This window comes from Neoarius graeffei, chromosome 5 (assembly GCF_027579695.1).
Source record: "Neoarius graeffei isolate fNeoGra1 chromosome 5, fNeoGra1.pri, whole genome shotgun sequence".
NCBI classification, from domain to species: Eukaryota; Metazoa; Chordata; class Actinopteri; order Siluriformes; family Ariidae; genus Neoarius; species Neoarius graeffei.
The window spans coordinates 109,052,890-109,075,162 of record NC_083573.1 but is presented as its reverse complement, the minus strand read 5'-3'; the positions used below and the strand labels follow the sequence as shown (position 1 = coordinate 109,075,162).

The window sequence follows — 22,273 nt, the reverse complement described above, 5'->3', positions numbered from 1 at the left end:
GTAGAGAGAGGGGGAGCGGTGTAGAGAGAGGGGGAGCGGTGTAGAGCGAGGGGGAGCGGTGTAGAGAGAGGGGGAGCGGTGTAGAGAGAGGGGGAGCGGTGTAGAGCGAGGGGGAGCGGTGTAGAGAGAGGGGGAGCGGTGTAGAGAGAGGGGGAGCGGTGTAGAGAGAGGGGGAGGGGTGTAGAGAGAGGGGGAGCGGTGTAGAGAGAGGGGGAGGGGTGTAGAGAGAGGGGGAGGGGTGTAGAGAGAGGGGGAGCGGTGTAGAGAGAGGGGGAGCGGTGTAGAGCGAGGCGGAGCGGTGTAGAGAGAGGGGGAGCGGTGTAGAGCGAGGGGGAGCGGTGTAGAGAGAGGGGGAGCGGTGTAGAGAGAGGGGGAGCGGTGTAGAGCGAGGGGGAGCGGTGTAGAGAGAGGGGGAGCGGTGTAGAGAGAGGGGGAGCGGTGTAGAGAGAGGGGGAGCGGTGTAGAGAGAGGGGGAGCGGTGTAGAGAGAGGGGGAGCGGTGTAGAGAGCGGGGGAGCGGTGTAGAGCGAGGGGGAGCGGTGTAGAGCGAGGGGGAGCGGTGTAGAGCGAGGGGGAGCGGTGTACAGAGAGGGGGAGCGGTGTAGAGAGCGGGGGGGCGGTGTAGAGAGAGGGGGGGGCGGTGTAGGGAGAGGGGGAGCGGTGTAGAGAGAGGGGGAGTGGTGTACAGAGAGGGGGAGCGGTGTAGAGAGAGGGGGAGCGGTGTAGAGAGCGGGGGGGCGGTGTAGAGAGAGGGGGAGCGGTGTAGGGAGAGGGGGAGTGGTGTAGAGAGAGGGGGGAGTGGTGTAGAGAGAGGGGGAGCGGTGTGGGGAGAGGGGGAGTGGTGTAGGGAGAGGCGGAGCGGTGTAGAGAGAGGGGGAGTGGTGTAGAGAGAGGGGGAGTGGTGTAGAGAGAGGGGGAGTGGTGGGAGTTTACCCCGGGAAAGTGAGTCTGTGAGGTGGCAGTGATGCTTGACCCCTCCCCCCTCCCGCCTCCTCTCACTTTACCTCAGAGTCTCTGCCAACTTCATCACAGATTATTTCACCTTTTTCACTCCAAGTTAGTTTTAATTTTTGCTCAAAACTTTTCCCACAGTGTGGATGTAAGGTAATTATACACAATTTTGATTTGTTTATTCAATATTAAAATGTTAGTGCAAATAATACATACTTGCCAACTTTTCAAAATTCTCATGAGGGAGAAAAGTGCATGAAAGACATTTTCAGTTGGCCGAGGGTCTGATGCGCGGTTGAAATGATAAAAACAGTGGAGCCCAATTAATTGCAAACACATTTTTTGTGAATGTTGTTTAGTGAAAAAGTGATTTTTATTCTTGCATATGAAAATCCTCAAGTGAGTGAACACTGTACAGTTCTGTATATGAGTCAATTTCACAGAAAACGTATTTTTTTTGTCCGGACGTGTTTTGTTTACATTTTGAGATTTCTAAAACCTTTTTATGGTCTCATATGATAAAACATTATCAGTTCTACCTTGCATTTCAAAATTTGACTACTTTGGTCAGTGCCGTATTAAGCCAATGCGGAGCCCCTGGGCACTATACCTCAAAAATGAGCAGCATATATTTGGATGTCTCAATAAAAACCTTCAAAGCATCCATACTCTATTCTATCCATATTAAAATGTCTCAATTCAAAATGTGTAACAATTCAAACAGCATCAGCAATTTAAACAGCATCCATCTATAAACAATACAGCATATTCAAATGTGTCAATTCAAAATGTGCATCAATTAAAATAGCATCGATCTAGGCAACATATTCAAATGTCTCAATTCGAAATATATATTCAAATAACATCCAGTACGGCATATTCAGATGTACAATGTACATATGTGTAGCATCGCTGATTTCACTAGCTTCGGCTTCAGCGCTGGTAGTGACAGCAGTTGTCGATGTTTTTATAAAAAAATGATCTAACACTGGAACATTTTTATTTGCAGCTACACGCCTGGAGTCTTTCTCTTTTTTTAATTTTCTCTTCGCACAACCACTCAATTGATGTCTGTCCATTTTTCATTTCTACCGCGGTTTTAAAAAAATTGATGCATTTCACCGTAGGTGGACTGGCTCAACTGACAGGTTGAGGAAAGGGGGGTTAATGGTCACATAGGCCACTCTTGCTCAGAATTATGATTATTGTTGTTGTTCTTATGAAATTAGTGTTCATAATGAATTATATATGACTATTTAACAATGTCAAGTGTATAACCATTTTAAGTGTACAAATATTCACGAAAAATATTTTTAAAGTTTCTGTCATGTGGTGCCCCCCCCCACTGGCTGTGAGTGGTTAGTGCCCCTGGGCACTGTGCCGCAGGCCCATATAGTTAATCCGGCCTTGACTTTGGTTCATAAATGTGCATCTTGTAGCAAATTTTAGGGTCGAAAATGAGCAAAAATGGCTGTCCCACTGAAAGAGCCTTTTTTTCAGACATGATTCTTAATGTTAGACAAAGGTGGAATTGAAACTTTTTCACGTTCAATGACAAGACTGTGGAAACCACAATGGACATATGATGTCACAAATTGAAAATGCCATTGAGAAAAGATATTTTTTCGATGTTTTGTTAATTTTTGTACCTGTCCCAGAGGTTTGTGTCAGTTCTGTTACCGTGATTAATCACATAACAAAAATAAATGCTCCCAAAAGCTATTATTGAAATTATTTGTTGCCAAGGATCTACATATTCTCACCTTTTATATGGATGGCAGAATGAACTGAATCTGAGAATATTTACTTAAAAATTTCAGTTTTGGTAAGTAGTCTATGCATGACTAATTTTTTTGTGTCAATCCTGTTACCCTGTCTAAACGGGGTGTGCAGTAACTTAATCAAATGTTAGAAGTTGCCATACATAAGAAGCAAACCGGGAGACTACCGGGAGCAATAGAGTTTAATAAATAATGGTGGATGAATTCTTATGTTGCATCATGTTTGTTTGAAAAGGCACATTTAGGTATGCTCAACTTCTACAGTAATTGAAAGTATACATTTTGTTTTTCCTTATACAATTTTCTATTTATTCTAATGTAGATGATTTAATTTAGAATGACATTTTTAGATTTCATGTTTTGGGTTTTTGTCAGTTAAGAATCATTGAATTTACTATAGGGGCTCAGAGTTGCATGTTGACCATTAAATTGGCTTGAATTTGTTAATCATGACAAGTTTTTTCTTGTGTGTTTGCTTGCCATTTTAGTACAATTTTTAAGTCAGAAAACCCCAGAACCCAGGAGCTTCGGGGGGCTTCACCCCCCTTGTCCCCCCACCAGGGCGCTGCCCTGGACCAGCTGGGGGCCTATGGCCCCCAGACCCCCGGCTAAAATTTTCAGATAATTTCACCAGCCCCAAATCACATCCCTGTTTTGGTACTGGGTTCAGTGTTTTTCAGTATTGAGTCAGGTGGCCCTTCAGTGCTGGGCTGAGTGGTCCAAGAATGTTGGGCTCAATGGTTCTTGAGTGATGTGTTGTGTGACTCTTGGTCGTTGTGCTTTGTGGTTCTTGGGCATTGGACCAGGTGGTCATTGAGTGCTACATTGACTGGTCCTTGGATTCTGGGCTCAGTGTTTTTTGGTCAATGGGCAGGCTGATCCTGGGGTGGTCTAATAAAATATTAAAATGATTTAAAAGATTAGAGAGAGAGAGAGAGAGAGAGAGAGAATTACTATACACCGTGAGAAGTACATATGAGAAAAAACACCCGAGAATTAGAAATAGGTGAAATTAAACAAGTACATGTTTAATAACAATATTACAGGCATTTAGCAGAGGCTCTTATCCAGAATGATATACAACATACCCAGAGCAGCCTGGGGTTAGGTGCCTTGCTCAAGGGCACTTCAGCCATTCCTGCTGGTCCAGGGAATCAAACTAGCAACCTTTTTGTTACCACAGCTGCTTCTCTAACCATTAGGCCATGGCTTCCCTCATACCAACAATAATACATTTTCAAATCAAGAAGTTTGCCAGTAATTTTTATAGAACATTTCTGGGTTTCAATTGATTTAATATAAAACATTTGAACTGAGTCAGTATAAAACCCATTCTATTTTTGTTTCTAACCTATGTTTTTACAGTGTATACAGAAAATCCCTCATGTACGTCACCTGGCCAGGTGTGGCTCCGCCCACTGCAGAAGGCTCCGGCAGGAATGTGTATTCAGTTTGCAGCTCAGTAACTGGCAGCTGTAACCCTATACACTTCTCCTCAAAGCCACACTTGTCTCACAGCCAGGGTGAGTGTTCATCTGTTCTCATACAGATACGGATTGTTTTAAGAAGAGACGCACAGAGCTGCTTTTAAAATGCACTCAGTGCTCTGAACGCTCTGCAGATTTCATCGTGAGTCTTGTTACTCCACTGTTTCTCTGGCAGGATGTTTAAACACTGTTTAACGTGTGTGTTTTGAGCTCCTCCTCTTTTCCCCTTATTCTCATCTAACATACTATTGTACTAATTTTAATGTATTTATTTCCTTCCTGTGTTTTTTTTATTATTCTTTACTTGTTTACAATTGCTTATCATTCATAACTTAAAAAAAGTATTTAGTTTAATGCCAGTCAAATGAGAAGAGGTGGACTTTTATCAAAATTCCTTTAACATACAGTATGTACAGACTATTAGAATTTTTTTGTTGGTTTTAATAACACAAAGTGTAAACGTGACTTAGAAGGTTTTGTGGGAAGTAGTGCTCTCTCTCTCTCTCCCTCTCTCTCCCTCTCTCTTTTACCTCCCTACTAGTGAGGGTCATAACTGACCACCATTAAATCATGAAACGTTCTCTTGATTATTTTCCAAAAGTCAAATCAGAATTAATTTTAATTTCAGTTTATTCCAAAACTCAGCTCATATTTAACAACAACAACAACAACAATGAAAGTGTCACCGGACCCTTGATGCCTGGTTGGTGACATGGGCAGGTGGATAGAAGTGTGAGCCATTTATGAACAAAACAAGACCCCCCCCCCCCAAAAAAAAAGAATAAATAAAGTGCCAAAAAAAAAATCTGGCTCATTTAAATCAGGCTTTCGTCTAAACCGGGGAACAGGGGTGCTGCGCCCTCTTACTCTCGGCGTGCGCCCCCTTACCGAAATGCCGATTGAACCCCAAGTCACACTTAGGCCATGCACTTGTATGCTACAGCACAACATGCAATCTTTCTCAAAATGATCTTTTCTCCGTGAAAACACCCCAGCAACACCACGTGACAATGTGTCTGATCATCAAATACGTTATAATTACTCCAAAAATATTCCAATCATAGTAGATACACCGCCAGACGGTGCAAAAACAATCTGAATTGGCATTTTCCAGACTGACACGCCGTGTTGTTTAGTTGTTTACTTGTCGCGGCTGCTCTCGCGAGATTTGACATAGGTTACATACAAGGTCAGCTGACTTGTAGAGCGAGATTTCTCGAGACTGAATGACCTTTCACCCACCGGCGCGGGAGCTTTTGACAGAATTAGTTCGCGAGTTGTTTTTGTTGACACTTGGGCATTTAAAGATGTCATCCCGTGGCACGAAATGGAAGAAAACCAAAGACTGTCCGGGGCAGAAGAAGATTTCTTCTTTCTTTTTCAATGTTGACAGACAATTTGTTACAATTTCCCTCTCAGATAACCTCAGAATGTCCCATTGTAGCCTCAATTTTTCAAAGGCTTCGCACGGCGGGGGGACGGACAACCGGCACCATCCCCCCCCCCCCCGCTTCGCTCCCTCGCCATGGTGAGCGCCCTCATACTAAATTTTTCTAGAAAAAACCCTGCAAATCAAATCAAATCAAATCAAAGCCACAGTGAAAATGAAGGACAGAAGCAAAACCTCAAAAAACAGGGATAATAAACTGATGCTCAGAAACGTCCCAAAAATCACGGAGAATGAAATGGCCAAAGTCGAAATTTTAGATTTTTAAAAATAATTTGTCACTGTTAAATTTTTTCCCCATCTGTCTTACAGGCATTTTAATTACAGGTACATTTGCATTTGTGCATTTAAAAAAAAAACAGCTTTTATTTATTTATTTGTTTGTTTGTTTTAGTAACTGCAGATAAATTTACATCTAGCTGTTTTAAATAATAATAATAATAATAATAAAGATATGGGAGTGGGTAAAGAAGAGTGAGCTGAAAGTGAGTACAGAGGCATTGGTATTTGCTGCACAGGAACAGGCGCTAAGAACAAATTACATTAAAAACAAAATCGACAAAACATCTGCGTCTCTGCTTGGTAGATTATGTGGCGCAAAAGGAGAGAATGTAAGTTATTTGTTCAGTGAATGTTCAAGATTTGCACAAAGAGAATATAAAAGGTGGCATGATAATGTAGTGAGAATAGTTCACTGGAGATTATGCAAGAAATTCAACCTAGAATGTTCCCATGTATGGTATGAACATGCGCCAGAGGGTTGTATGGAGAATGAACATCTAAAGATACTGTGGAATGTGAACATCCAGTGTGATAACATGAGAGAAGCTAGATGACCAGACATTGTGCTTGTAAATAAACTAGAACATAAATGTTACATTGTAGATGTAGCTTACCCTTGTCATCGCCAGATACATGAAAAATAACTTGAAAAGGTTGGAAGGTATCAAGATCTGTGCCAAGAAATCTCTGGACCATGGAAAATGAGGAACGTTGTCGTCCCAGGAGCGATTGGGCTTTTAGGCTCAGTGATGAAAGCCAGTGAAAAATGGCTGGATAAGTTGGGACTGAAGATTGATGTAGCTCTCTGACAGAAGACAACTTTGTGAGGCACAGCCAGGATATTAAGGAAGGTGCCTGAAACCTAAGAGAAGAAAGACTCAGTGGACCTTTGGCCATGGGTTGTGGCCTGCAATAATAATAATAATAATAGGCAGCACGGTGGTGTAGTGGTTAGCGCTGTCGCCTCACAGCAAGAAGGTCCTGGGTTCGAGCCCCGGGGCCGGCGAGGGCCTTTCTGTGTGGAGTTTGCATGTTCTCCCCGTGTCCGTGTGGGTTTCCTCCGGGTGCTCCGGTTTCCCCTACAGTCCAAAGACATGCAGGTTAGGTTAACTGGCAACTCTAAATTGAGCGTAGGTGTGAGTGTGAATGGTTGTCTGTGTCTATGTGTCAGCCCTGTGATGACCTGGCGACTTGTCCAGGGTGTACCCCGCCTTTCACCCGTAGTCAGCTGGGATAGGCTCCAGCTTGCCTGCGACCCTGTAGGACAGGATAAAGTGGCTACAGATAATGAGATGAGATGAATAATAATAATACCTTACAGGGACATCTAAGCATCTTTAGTATTTGTTCAACAATCATTTCAGATACATTATTACAAAGAACTACACATAATTTTTGCTATTTGTTAACAGACATTTTTACATTTACAAAATGAAAATGTTAAATTTAGATTTGCTTTTCTTGCATATTAAAGCTAGACGGCATTTCGATGTCATAAACTCAGTGAAACTTAGTTCCGTCTGAAATGTGGTGATTGTGATATCTGTTTATTTCTGTAACATCTCACAAAATATCAGGCCATTCTGTGGCTGGGAAGTTATTTAATTTGAGGGGATTATAGCAAATAATGTGCATGAAATCGCTCGCTTGGCGCAGTCAAGCAGACAGAGGAAGTCCGTGTGCGCATGCGCAGGTTTACCTTCTTCTTCTTCTTCTTCTTCTGGGTTTTACGGCAGCTGGCACCCACAGTGTTGCATTACTGCCATCTACAGGTTTCCCTTTGAGCGTGCACTGACAGTTCCATCATTCTGTCGCTAAACAAACAGCTGATCACACCAAGGTGCTCGCTGAGCGCCAATATTTATTAGTTTGGTCCTGCGTTTCCTTTCCTTCGTATATAACATAACGTCTTTTCTTCTCGCTTTCCGTGACTGTAGTCGGTCTTTCATGTTTCATTCGCACACTCACGTCCTACATTTTTCTCTCCTGTTTCAAATTTGTATCCCACAATGCCTTGCATGAACGGGGAAAGCCCACCACATGATGTAGTATTTTGAATTGGGTCATGGGGAAGCAGGAAAAAATAGCAGAGAATTTAGGGCCACATGGAGATAAAGTCATTAATTGTTCTATTTAAAAATAATAATAATAAAATTGGAAGTCTGTGATTTGAATTCAGTAGCTTTCAGTCACTAAACAAAAATAATTGGGTGTTGGGAAAAATTCTTTTTATGACCTACACTTAAAACCTGAAAGGCAGTCTACCTTTAAATCCCTGAGTGTCTAATTTCATATGAGACATTAACCACTACTGTGGAGTGTGACATCACAAATAAATCCAATGCTGAACATGGGCACACCCAAAACAGGCACAGATAATGGCAGAGGATAAAAGGATCTGATGTATTTTTCATCAGATGCTTGACACCTGGCGAAGCTGAAACCATTGAACCAAGTATTGTAAACTTTTTATCCCATAAGCTAAATGTCACACTGGACAAAAAACTGAAGCATAGCCCTAATAGAGTGTCCTTCAGTCACACCTGACTGCACTTTAATATAAAAATCATATCTTTAAAAAACCGCTACAAAACCCCAAAACGTGGCAGTCATTTCAGCGATATGAAGTTCAGCGTTAGCGCTTTGTGATAGCGTAGTGGAGTACTGCTGTTCAGTGTATGCCAGATCTGCTCACACACAGTAAGGAAACGTCCAGCTGAACAACATAATGCATGTCGCGTCTCAACCTCAAACGTTCGTCTACACTTGAAAATTTTCGTCCACCTTCCTTACAACAACTAAGCTTCATTTGTCTTTAATGTTTTATTTCTTGTTTGTACAATTGATTAAAGCATAACCATATGTTTCCAGGAACAGAGTGGTAAGTTCATTTAAAAACAAAACAAACAAAAAAAAAAACCCTTTTGATTGACGTTGTGATAACGCCCAACCCAAGCACATGTAAAGCTGCTTTGCTATTTGGTGAACATATAAAAGTCCATCCATCCATCCATTATCTGTAGCCACTTATCCTGTGCAGGGTCGCGGGCGAGCTGGAGCATATCCCAACTTACTATGGGTGAGAGGCGGGGTTCACCCTGGACAAGTCGCCAGATCATTGCAGGGCGACACATAGAGACAAACAACCACTCACACTCACATTCACACCTACGGTCAATTTAGAGCCACCAATTATCCTAACCTGCATGTCTTTGGACTGTGGGGGAAACCGGAGCACCCGGAGGAAACCCACACAGACACGGGGAGAACATGCAAACTCCATACAGAAAGGTCAGCCACTGGGCTCAAACTCAGAACCTTCTTGTTATAAGGTGACAGTGCTAACCACTACACCACCATGCCACCCTACAGTGGTGCTTGAAAGTTTGTAAACCCTTTAGAATTGTCTATATCTCTGCATAAATTTGACCTAAAACCTTATCAGATTTTCACACAAGTCCTAAAAGTAGATAAAGAGAACCCAGTTAAACAAATGAGACAAAAATATTATACTTGGTCATTTATTTATTGAGGAAAATGATCCAATATTACATATCTGTGAGTGGCAAAAGTATGTGAACCTTTGCTTTCAGTATCTGGTGTGAGCCCCTTGTGCAGCAATAACTGCAACTAAACATTTGCGGTAACTGTTGATCGGTCCTGCACACCGGCTTGGAGGAATTTTAGCCCATTCCTCCATACAGAACAGCTTCAACTCTGGAATGTTGGTGGGTTTCCTCACATGAACTGCTCGCTTCATGTCCTTCCACAACATTTCGATTGGATTAAGGTCAGGACACTATCATCAAAAAGGCTCAGCAGAGGTTGTACTTTCTGCGCCAGCTCAGGAAGTTCAACCTGCCTAATGAGCTGCTGACACAATTCTACTCTGCCATCATTCAGTCTGTTCTTTGCTCTTCCATCACTGTTTGGTTTGGATCGGTCACCAAACAGGAGAAGAACAGACTGCAATGGACAATAAGGTCTGCAGAGAAAATTATTGGTGTCAACCTGCCCTCCATCCAAGACTTATACATGTCCAGAGTTAGAAAACGGGCAGGTAACATCTCTGCGTACCCATCACACCCTGGTCACAAACTGTTTAAATTTCTCCCCTCAGGGAGGTGATATAGATCACTGTATACAAAAACAACCAGACACAAGAATAGTTTCTTCCCTCAGGCTGTCTCTGTGATGAACAGCTAAAATCCAGATTCATATATCAGTAATATCACTTGCAAAATATCTGCACACTCATACTGTCATTCTGTGCTCACTGTTACTTATATTATATTTATACTTATTTATATTTACTATTTCATCTTTGCACTATGCACCATAATTGCACCAAAGGGGAAAATCCTTTCTGTGATGAACAGCTAAAATTCAGATTCATATATCAGTAATATCACTTGTAAAATATCTGCACACTCATACTGTCATTCTGTGCACACTGTATACTTTATATTTATTTATCTATTTCATACTTGACTTACCTGGATTACTTTGCACTATGCACCTACTGTATTGCACCATTATTTTTTGTTTGTTTGTTTGTTTATTTGTTTGTTTGCTTGTTTGTTTGTTTTATGTATACACTTTTTATCTGTTTTGTACTATGAGAGCTAAGTGAAACCGGAGTCAAATTCCTTGTGTGTGTCCACATACCTGGCAATAAAAGTGTTTCTGTTTCTGATATAGAAATATTTTAATTTCAAACTAAAGTAGCAGGTCTGACTACAATGAGGTGGACAGTGAACTGGAATGAACTTTCAAAACAAGTGTTGCCAGGCAAAACAAACCTCACCCAGCCACCCTTATTTTTTACCATTATGTTGATAATGGTAATATTTCTCAATCATCAGCTGTCAGGTTATAGTCCTATGAAAATCCATGACCTTGAATTTGACATTTCAAAGTCATTCAAGGTCAACGGGCATGGTGGCAACTGAAAGCCCATATGGGACTTCTTATATGTTGATAATGGTAAACATCTGGCTGTCATGAACCATTTTAAAGGTCCCATGGCATGAAATTTTCACTTTCTGAGGTTTTTTAACGTTAAAATGAGTTCCTCTGGCCTTCTTAAGTCACCCCAGTGGCTAGAAATTTCATAATGTGTAAACCAAACTATGCCCAACATTTGAGAATGGCGCGTCAAAATGGCACGTTGATAAGCTCTTCCCTTTACTACGTCAGCAAGGGAGATGATCCCCACGCCCCCCCTCTGGATTCCCACCCACTGTATGGATTGCCCCACCCAGTTGTAGTGAGGAGACCATAGAGGACACAGCAACATGGCATCGCCTAAGCGAGCGAAACATGGAAATTGCGCTGTACATGGATGTGACAACACAGAAAAGAGTCTGTTTTTACTGCCGACGGGAGAGCCCCTGAAGACACAGTGGCTTAATTTTATTTACTTCAATAATACGCTGTCGAGTCTACCTAAGACGGTATATGTTTGTCGGAAGCATTTTCCTGAGGAATGTTTCCACAACTTGGGACAGTACAGGGCAGGTTTTGCACATCGACTGTCACTGAAGCCTGGGTCTGTACCAAGCATCCCTGCTGCATCAGCAACAAACACTGAACAAGTAAGTGTATAACTGGTCGTTTTGCCGTGTTTTAAAATCGGTGCGTTAGCCTAGCAATGGCTACATTAGCTGTGCAGCTAACCGCTTCCTGCAGTTAGCCAGGTAATCTGCGCTACAAAACTAAAGAGCATGCAGCATGCTCTGTTAAACTGAGTTTAGTCTGGAAATTGACTGTAACTTATGAGCTTATGTTTGACTATTGCTCCGCAATGCATGTCTTCTGTTGGATAAGCGCTATGTTGCTGTAGTTGCTGCTTCTATCCTCTTTGGTTATGGAGTGCGTGTTCAAGCCTAGGGTATTATATGTTGGTAAACTACCACTCCGAACACTCTCACTCTCTGTTCTCTGTGTCACGTTGAGTTTACGAAAGGAGTCCGAGGGAGAACGGGGTTTTATCTTAGCAGCGTGGCTACAGGCGCTGATAGCAGCGAGTATGTGTGTGCACAGCTTGGTCAAGCCCCTCCCCCTCCCCCCATGGCCCACCCCCACCCTCTACCCTTCCCCGCCTCCTGCTTCTCATTAACAAAACGACGCACTGGGAAAAGCGCTGAAATGGGGCTTTCTCCCAGGAGGCTATATTTATGTGCCGAGGGTTCATTTCAAGAAAGGCTGTGGATATAACATCCAGAAGCCTCCACGAGCCTGTTTAAAGCATCAACAAACCACCATGCCATGGGACCTTTAAAATTTTCGACCTTTGAAAACCCATGACCTTCAGTTTGACCTTTCAAGGTCACTCAAGGTCAAAGATCATGGTGCCAAATGAAAGCCCATATGGCACTTCCTATAAGTTGATAGTGGTAAATATCTGTCTACCATCAACCCTTTTCAAGTTACAGCCCTCTGAAAATCTGTAACCTTGAGTTTGACCTTTCAAATTCACTCAAGGTCAAATACCATGGTGCCAAATGAAAGGCCATATGGGAGTTCCTATATGCTCATAATAGTAAACATCTGTCTATCGGCAACCGTTTTTGAGTTATAATGGAAAAAATGTTATTTCGACTGAAAAGTTGACCGTTCTGGTGACCTTGACCTTCACCTTGACCTAATTACCCCCAAAATTTAATCAGGTAATCTATGGACCATTGTCCACCTATCCTGAAAAATTTGAAGTCAATCGGTGCAACCGTCTAGACACTAGATTGTTAACAGACACACAAACAATCAAACAAACTGTACTGATTACAATACCTCACCCTGCTTATTCCATTGTGGGCTAGGTAAATATCTTGCATCTAGACAATAACACGTTGTTTTATCCTGATCATGTGGTTTATCTCTACCTGTTTGTGTAGATGTGGTTGTATGTTGTACTCTTGGGGTGTGTGTGGGTGTGTGAAAGTTTCCGCAATGGTCAGGTTTCATCCAGTTGTAGTAATATGATTCCTTCTCATGGAACCGTGGCTCAGACCAGTGCAGCGCCGTACACTGTTACAGCAGACAGCAGCAGCTATAAAGAAGGAGACACCATCACAGGTAAGACACGGTGCTTTAGAATAACTTGGCTTACCATACACTCAGACCAGCAAGTGAGAAAAATTCAATTCTAATGTGACACTTCAACACAAAGGACATATAAGACAATAAAGTGACAAACGAATCCAATTGATTGTCTTGAATGACTCCTCAGACCATGTGTGGTCTGACGTTCCTTCAGTTCATCACTGGTTTCATCTTATCCTGTCACACACAACCTCTCAGTAAATGTATACAGAGACATTATGAAGGAGAATAAAGCTTGTAAAGAAGTAACAGAGATCTGTGGTGCCTCTGGTGAGAGTATAATGCGAGCAAAATATGTAGTGCAGGTGAGCTTGGAACATGTAAGTAAAAAAAAAATTCAATTTAACTAGTTAGCTTATATATATATATATATATATATATATATATATATATATAATAACTAATTACATTACAGGCCTTTAACAGATGATCTTATCCAGAGCAACATACTGTACAACATACCCAGAGCAGCCTGGGGAGCAGTTGGTGGTCTGGTACCTTGCTCAAGGGCATTTCAGCCATTCCTGCTGGTCTAAGGAATAGAACCAGCAACTTTTTTGTCCCTAAGCTGCTTTTCTAACCATTAGGCCATGGCTTCCCCTCTAATAATACTGTTTCTCATCTGATCCATCCATTTTCTTCCGCTTATCTGAAGTCAGATCGCGGTGGCAGCAGGGTATTCCAGGCATCCCTCCCCCTAGTAACACTTTCCAGTTCCTCCTGGGGGATCCCAAGGTGCTCCCAGGCCAGATGAGATATATAATCTCTCCAGCATGTTCTGGGTCTACCCCGAGGTCTCCTCCCAGTTGGACGTGCCCAGAAAACCTCCAAAGGAAGGGTCCCAGGAGGCATCTTAATCAGATGCCCAAACCACCTCACCTGACTCCTTTCGACATGAAGGAGTAGCACCTCTACTCCAAGATCCCTCCAGATGTCTGAGCTCCTCACCCTGTCTCTAAGGGTGAGTCCAGCCACCCTACGGAGAAAGCTCATTTCAGCTGCTTGTATCTGCGATCTCATTCTTTTGGTCACTACCCAAAGCTCATGACCATAGGTGAGGGTTGAAACATAGATCGACTCGTAAATCAAAAGCTTTGCCTTCCGGTTCAGCTCCCTCTTCACCATGATGGATCGGTACGATGCCCACATTACTGCTGACACCGCCCCAATCTGCCTGTTCATCTCACGCTCCATTTTACCATCACTCATGAACAAGACCCTGAGATACTTGAACTCCTTCACTTGGGGCAGCAACTCACTCCCAACCTGGAGGGAGCACACCACCATTTTCTGGCAGAGAACCATGGCCTCAGACTTGGAGGTGCTGACTCTCATCTCAGCTGCTTCATGCTTGTGAATCTGAACTCTCTTCATCTGAAAAAAACCAAAAACCTCACAATAAGAAGGGCACTCAGTAGAGCATATCCCTCCACCAAGCTACATATCTGGATTTGCATCAAAATCTAATCACTTGTTCCTTGACCTATACCTCACCTTTCCTCCAAATTTCATCCAAATCCCTTCACTACTTTTTGACTTATGTTGGGAAAATACAAACAACAGAAGCAAAAACAGAACCTCCTCCCACACAGTTGATGGAGATAATTAGACAAATTATTCAGAGATCAACAACAACCAGACACACCAGGGACTCCACACATTCGTCTGATACACACCTTCAACTCAGAACTTGTCACTAACACACCTTCTATCTAAGCTGAGTAAGCAAACAAACCATGTTTCAAAGCAACAACGTCTTTCTCAAATCAAGAAACTGTTATTTACAGATAACCACACTTGGCATCGGCTCATATTTGATCAGATTTACTTCAGCATTTGAGATCTAATCTAAAAACAAATCCAAAAATAATTAGTCCATCTTCTATCTATAACCCCGATTCCAAAAAAGTTGGGACAAAGTACAAATTGTGAATAAAAATGGAATGCAATAATTTACAAATCTCAAAAACTGATATTGTATTCACAATAGAACATAGGCAACATATCAAATGTCGAAAGTGAGACATTTTGAAATTTCATGCCAAATATTGGCTCATTTGAAATTTCATGACAGCAACACATCTCAAAAAAGTTGGGACAGGGCAATAAGAGGCTGGAAAAGTTAAAGGTACAAAAAAGGAACAGCTGGAGGATCAAATTGCAACTCATTAGGTCAATTGGCAATAGGTCATTAACATGACTGGGTATAAAAAGAGCATCTTGGAGTGGCAGTGGCTCTCAGGAGTAAAGATGGGAAGAGGATCACTAATCCCCCTAATTCTGCGCTGACAAATAGTGGAGCAATATCAGAAAGGAGTTTGACAGTGTAAAATTGCAAAGAGTTTGAACATATCATCATCTACAGTGCATATCATCATCAAACGATTCAGAGAATCTGGAAGAATCTCTGTGTGTAAGGGTCAAGGCGGGAAAACCATACTGGGTGCCCGTGATCTTCGGGCCCTTAGATGGCACTGCATCACATACAGACATGCTTCTGTATTGGAAATCACAAAATGGGCTCAGGAATATTTCCAGAGAACATTATCTGTGAACACAATTCACTGTGCCATCCACTGTTGCCAGCTAAAACTCTATAGTTCAAAGAAGAAGCTGTATCTAAACATGATCCAGAAGCGCAGACGTCTTCTCTGGGCCAAGGCTCATTTAAAATGGACTGTGGCAAAGTGGAAAACTGTTCTGTGGTCAGACGAATCAAAATTTGAAGTTCTTTAAGTTCTTTTTTGTGAAGCACATTGAATTGCCTGTGTGTATGAAATGCGCTATACAAATAAACTTGCCTTGCCTTGCCTTGCCGTGTCATTCGGACTAAAGAGGAGAAGGACGACCCAAGTTGTTATCAGCGCTCAGTTCAGAAGCCTGCATCTCTGATGGTATGGGGTTGCATTAGTGCGTGTGGCATGGGCAGCTTACACATCTGGAAAGACACCATCAATGCTGAAAGGTATATCCAGGTTCTAGAGCAACATATGCTCCCATCCAGACGACGTCTCTTTCAGGGAAGACCTTGCATTTTCCAACATGACAATGCCAAACCACATACTGCATCAATTACAGCATCATGGCTGCGTAGAAGAAGGGTCTGGGTACTGAACTGGCCAGCCTGCAGTCCGGATCTTTCACCCATAGAAAACATTTGGCACATCATAAAATGGAAGATACGACAAAAAAGACCTAAGACAGTTGAGCAACTAGAATCCTACATTAGACAAGAATGGGTTAACATTCCTATCCCTAAACTTGAGCAGCTTGTCTCCTCAGTCCCCAGACGTTTACAGACTGTTGTAAAGAGAAAAGGGGATGTCTCACAGTGGGAAACATGGCCTTGTCCCAACTTTTTTGAGATGTGTTGTTGTCATGAAATTTAAAATCACCTAATTTTTCTCTTTAAATGATACATTTTCTCAGTTTAAATATTTGATATGTCATCTATGTTCTATTCTGAATAAAACATGGACTTTTGAAACTTCCACATCATTGCATTCCGTTTTTATTTACAATTTGTACTTTGTCCCAACTTTTTTGGAATCGGGGTTGTATATCAGTATTCATTTTCCCTTAAGGCACACCATCTGTTCAGTCCAAATCAAATTCAAATTTTATTTGTCACATACACAATCATACATCATATGACATGCAGTAAAATGCTTATCACAATGCTCCGTAAATAGTAAGGTAGTTGAAAAAAAGGAATAGTCATAAAAAGAAAAGGAGTAAAATAGAATGTAATAAATAGAATAAAATTAAAAAATGTGTACTTACTCAGTTATGTTCTTCCTGTGTACACTTCTGTTTCTTTTAGCATTGTGTTTTATCATGCATTGTTGACATAAGCTCCTGTTTCATCACCATACTTCCAGCATTTGTCACTCACCGATTTCCCGCAGTTGAACCTTTTTTTTTTTTTTACTTTAGCCAAATGGGTTTTTGACCCTTGCTACAGAATGTCTAATAATAAACAACTTACTTTCATGCATTCCGTTCATAACTTTCCAGTTAATATTGTACCTGTGTTTGGGTTCGTGTGTGTTAGCGAGTATTTTAAACCTGTTAATATTGTACCTGTGTTTGGGTTCGTGTGTGTTAGCGAGTATTTTAAACCTGTTAGCTTTACCATTTACATCTGATACCATGTAACACTGTGTGATGTAATCCTAGTGGAGACTGTCACTCTAATGAGTACACAAAAACAAAACAGCATTAAAGTTAGCATGAGGAGTTCATAGCACACACAGCAGCAAGCACCATCCATTATCTATACCATTTATTTGTCACGGCTGCAGGGGAAGCTGGAGCCGATCCCAGCTGACTTTGGGCAAGAGGCAGGGTACACCCTGGGCGGGTCTCCAACCAATCACAGAGCCATATGTTAGGGGGAGAATTTTGCTTGGCCAGCTGATCTAATGCACGTGTTTGTATGTTGGCTGTGGGAGGAAACCCACACAGCCAAAATACAAATTCCACACAGAAAGGTAAAAGTCAGTAGCAAGGTTTGAACCCAGAACCTGCTCCCTGTGAGGTGACAGCGATAACCACTGCACCACTGTGACACCCCAGCAAGCAATGTAAACAGAGAGAAATAAAATGTTCAATGACACCACTGCTTGATTAATACTATTTATTTCAGTATCAGTTACTAGCTAGGCAGAGAAACAGGGAAGTGAGGGATGTACAGCAGGTAAGAGTGATGAAAGATGCAAATGGAAATGTGCTGACAAACAAAGAGAGTGTATTAAGAAGGTGGAAAGAGTACTTTGAGGATTTATTAAATGAGGAGAATCCAAGACAGAAAAGGTCAGATTCGTTGGAGACAGCAAATCAGGAAGCAGAGTTGGTTAGTAAAGATGAGGTGAGGGCAGCCATGAAAAGAATGAAGACTGGGAAAGCAGTTGGACCAGATGGTATCCCAAATGAGGCTTGGAGATGTTTGGGTGAGACGGTTGTGGAGTTCGTAATGAGATTGTTTAATAAGATCTTAGAGAATGAGAAAATCTCATCTCATCTTATTATCTCTAGCCACTTTATCCTGTTCTAAAGGGTCGCAGGCAAGCTGGAGCCTATCCCAGCTGACTACGGGCGAAAGGCAGGGTACACCCTGGACAAGTCGCCAGGTCATCACAGGGCTGACACATAGACACAGACAACCATTCACACTCACATTCACACCTACGGTCAATTTAGAGTCACCAGTTAACCTAACCTGCATGTCTTTGAACTGTGGGGGAAACCGGAGCACCTGGAGGAAACCCACGCGGACACGGGGAGAACATGCAAACTCCACACAGAAAGGCCCTTGCCGGCCACGGGGCTCAAACCCGGACCTTCTTGCTGTGAGGCGACAGTGCTAACCACTACATCACCGTGCCACCTAGAATGAGAAAATGCCAAACGAATGGAGAAAGAATGTGCTAGTCCTAATATACAAGAATAAGGGAGATATACAGAGCTGCAGTAATTACAGAGGAATAAAATTGAGCCACACCATGAAGTTATGGGAAAGGGTATTGAAGGCGAGATTGAGAAGAGAGGTAGCAATCTGTGAACAGCAGTACGGGTTTATGCCAAGGAAGAGCACATCGGATGCAATTTTTGCTTTAAGAATGTTAATGGTGAAGTACAGGGAAGGCCAGAGAAAGCTACATTGTGTGTTTGTAGACCTGGAGAAGGCATACAATAGAGTGTCAAGAGATGAGTTACGGTACTGTATGAGAAAGTGTGGAGTGAATGAGAAGTACATTAGAGTGGTGCAAGACATGTATGAGAACAGTGAAACAGCAGTGAGGTGTGCAATTGGAACAACTGAATGGTTCAAGGTGAAGGTGGGACTTCATCAAGGATCTGCTTTGAGTCCTTTCTTGTTTGCCATAGTGATGGATAGCTTGACGGACGAAGTGAGGCACGAGTCACCATGGAACATGATGTTTGCGGATGATATTGTGATATGTGGTGAAAGTAGAAAGGAGGTTGAGTTGGGTTTGGAGAGATGGAGGGATGCATTGGAATGAAGAGGAATGAAGATGAGCAGTAGCAAAACAAAATACATGTGCATCAATGAGAATGGGGATGAGAGTGTAGTGAAGATGCAAGGAGTAGACGTAAAGAACGTTGGTGAATTCAAGTATCTGGGATCAACTGTGCAGGAAAATGGGGGCTGCGATAGTGAGGTGAGAAAGAGAGTGCAGGCAGGGTGGAGCAGTTGGAGAAGGATTTCGGGAGTCATTTGTGATAGGAAAGTCTCAGCAAAAGTGAAAGGTAAGATGTATAAGACAGTACTGAGACCAGCTGTGATGTATGGATTGGAGACCGTACCCTTAACAAAGAGACAGGAGGCAAAGTTGGAGGTGGCCGAGTTGAGGATGTTAAGGTTTGCAATGGGAGTGATGAGGTTGGACAGGATAAGGCATGAGCACATCAGAGGGACAGCACATGTGGAGAGCTTGGGAATTAAGCTAAGAGAGATGAGACTGAGATGATATGGGCACATCTTGAGAAGAGATGCAGAGCATGTTGGAAGGAGAATGTTGAGGATGGAGCTGCCAGGCAAACGAAAATGAGGAAGGCCAAAGAGGAGATACATGGATGTGGTGAGAGAGGACATGAAAGTGGCAGGTGTGGTAGAGAAGGATACGGAAGACAGGGAGCAATGGAGACAAAAGATCCGCTGTGGTGACCCCTAATCGGGAACAGCCAGAAAAGAAGAAGAAAAAAGATTTCGGGATCAGTTTTGGTGTTGAGTAATACCAATAAAAAATATCCTCAATGAGGCTATTTTTTAATTTTTTAATACCGGCCACTTGTTGTGTGTGAGATTGAAATCCAATCAATCCTGCAGGAGGAGTAGCGATTTTTGTGAAATTGCATATGACCCCCGTGTAGCCAGAGGACATTTATAGATGAGATTGTTTCACACAGGAGAAGGCAGGGATCACATAGAAAAAAAACAAAAGAAAACTAGACAGGGACACTCTAACGAGTGCAAACCCCGCCTTTTCCCTATTAAAATACATTGGGCGAAAATTTCGAAGTTCTGCCATGACCTTGACCTTTGACCTTTGACCTCCAAAATTTAATGGTTTCCTTCCTGGGTGATTGGCAACACGTACAAAATTTGGTCCAAATCGATCCATTGGTTCTTGAGATATCTTGCAGACACACAGACAGACAGATACACACACACACAGACTGATGCAGGTGAAAATAATAACCCCTCCGACTACTGTCGGCGGGGTTAACAAAGTGGCAGCAACAGAACATAACTCAATGCTCAGACAACAAGAATTCTATGAGTCAAGGTGCTTTCTCTCATTCTAAAATGATGTGAAGAACTAACATTCTGTACAACAATGAAAAAAAAAAGACTTGGTAAAATGGATACCAGTAATAGTATCCTTGGCTACTCTTCGTAGCTTTGGGTCTGGAGAGTGAGGAAAGTAAAACAGAGAGAGAGAGAAGGAGAGAATAGCTCATTCAGTTTGGTCCATGGGACATTGCTTTCACAAAAAAAACTCTTCTTATCATTTCAGACGGCATACGGTGGTGTAGTGGTTAGCACTGTCACCTCACAGCAAGAAGATTCTGGGTTTGAGCCCTGTGGCTGACGAGGCCCTTTCTGTGTGGAGTTTGCATATTCTCCCTGTGTCTACATGGGTTTCCTCCGGGTGCTCCGGTTTCTCCCACAGTCGAAAGACATGTGGTTAGGATGGGCAGAAGTGCCCTTGAGCAAGGCCTCCTAATGCACAAATGCTTAAGGTTAAATTTCACTGTTTGCTTAAGTCTGTGCTTGAGTGTACATGTGACAAATAAAGGCTTCTTGGTTTCCGCTCGTCTTCCAGACATCCCACCCCCTAAGAATGTTACTGCTTTGACTGGTCCAAACACCTGACATGTTTCTTGGATACACTAAACTGACATCGATGAGCAGCATATGACACTCAGAAAATTGAATCAAGTTCAACTTCATCTCATGCTCCTCTCCTACATGACTAGCTTAATGCTAGCAGTGTCAACCGTTCCATGACTGAACCATAGCAATCAAGAGAAAATCTACCACTTCTGCTGGTACTCCCAATGATCAGTGTGATCCCCACCTTAGAGATGGGCGTGTCTTCACCATGTAATCATCCACCCATCCATTATCCATAACTGCTTATCCTGTGCAGGGTCGTGGGTGAGCTGGAGCCTATCCCAGCTGACTATGGGTGAGAGGCGGGGTTCACCCTAGACAAGTCTCCAGATCATCCCAGGGCTGATACACAGAGACATACAACCATTCACACTCACACCTACGGTCAATTTAGAGCCACCAATTATCCTAACCTGGATGTCTTTGGACTGTGGGGGAAACCAGAGCACCCGGAGGAAACCCACACAGACAATGGGAGAACATGCAAACTCCACACAGAAAGGCCCCCATCGGCCAATGGGCTCAAACCCAGGACCTTCTTGCTGTGAGGAGACATTGATAACTACACCACACTAAAAATCCCCTTTGTACTATTACACACACAACTCATGTTATTCCAAACTGATTGTTTTGACCTTTATTGTAACTGCTTGTTGCAGGGGGTGTGGCCATACAAGTTAAACTTGATCATTAGAAGGTCACATGACCATAAATCAAATCAAATCAAATCAAGTTTATTTGTATAGAGCTTTTAACAATAAACATTGTCGCAAAGCAGCTTTACAGAATTTGAATGACTTAAAACATGAGCTAATTTTATCCCTAATCTATCCCCAATGAGCAAGCCTGTGGCGACGGTGGCAAGGAAAAACTCCCTCAGACGACATGAGGAAGAAACCTCGAGAGGAACCAGACTCAAAAGGAAACCCATCCTCATTTGGGCAACAACAGACAGCCTGACTATAATATTAACAGTTTTAACAGGTATAACCCTCAACTGTCCTCATGGGGCCATCCTTCACAGGAGCGGTGCGATAAAACTCCGACCAGACACAGGGCACCAGGATGGATCAAGCAGGTCCGAGGGGCAGAAGAGGCCAGCATCTCAATCCCAGGATCAACATGTAACTCAGAGGGACAGATTGGGGGGGGGGGGAAGAGAGAGAGAAAGAAAACACAGGTTGTTAGCTATGCCCTAAAAATGACAAGTATTAAATCTGTGTGGTAGGCTCGCAGAGACGAGAGTCTTTACATCAGGCATAACACACAACAATGGCATGTTAATATGGTAAAAAATA

The 22,273-nt window shown here is 42.5% G+C and overlaps 1 protein-coding gene across 6 annotated transcripts in view; it reads left to right on the top strand.

Annotated features, from left to right (window-relative positions):
- zgc:163022 (putative ferric-chelate reductase 1) overlaps positions 1–22,273 on the top strand; it is a 160,654-nt gene that overhangs the window by 54,067 nt on the left and 84,314 nt on the right. For 4 of the 6 annotated variants that reach the window (XM_060922720.1, XM_060922716.1, XM_060922719.1 and 1 more), the window contains one exon: positions 4,097–4,254. In XM_060922720.1, coding sequence (XP_060778703.1) covers positions 4,116–4,254 — 139 coding nt within the window. In that variant the 5' untranslated portion in view covers positions 4,097–4,115. The other 2 variants (XM_060922717.1, XM_060922718.1) reach the window with 2 other exon arrangements.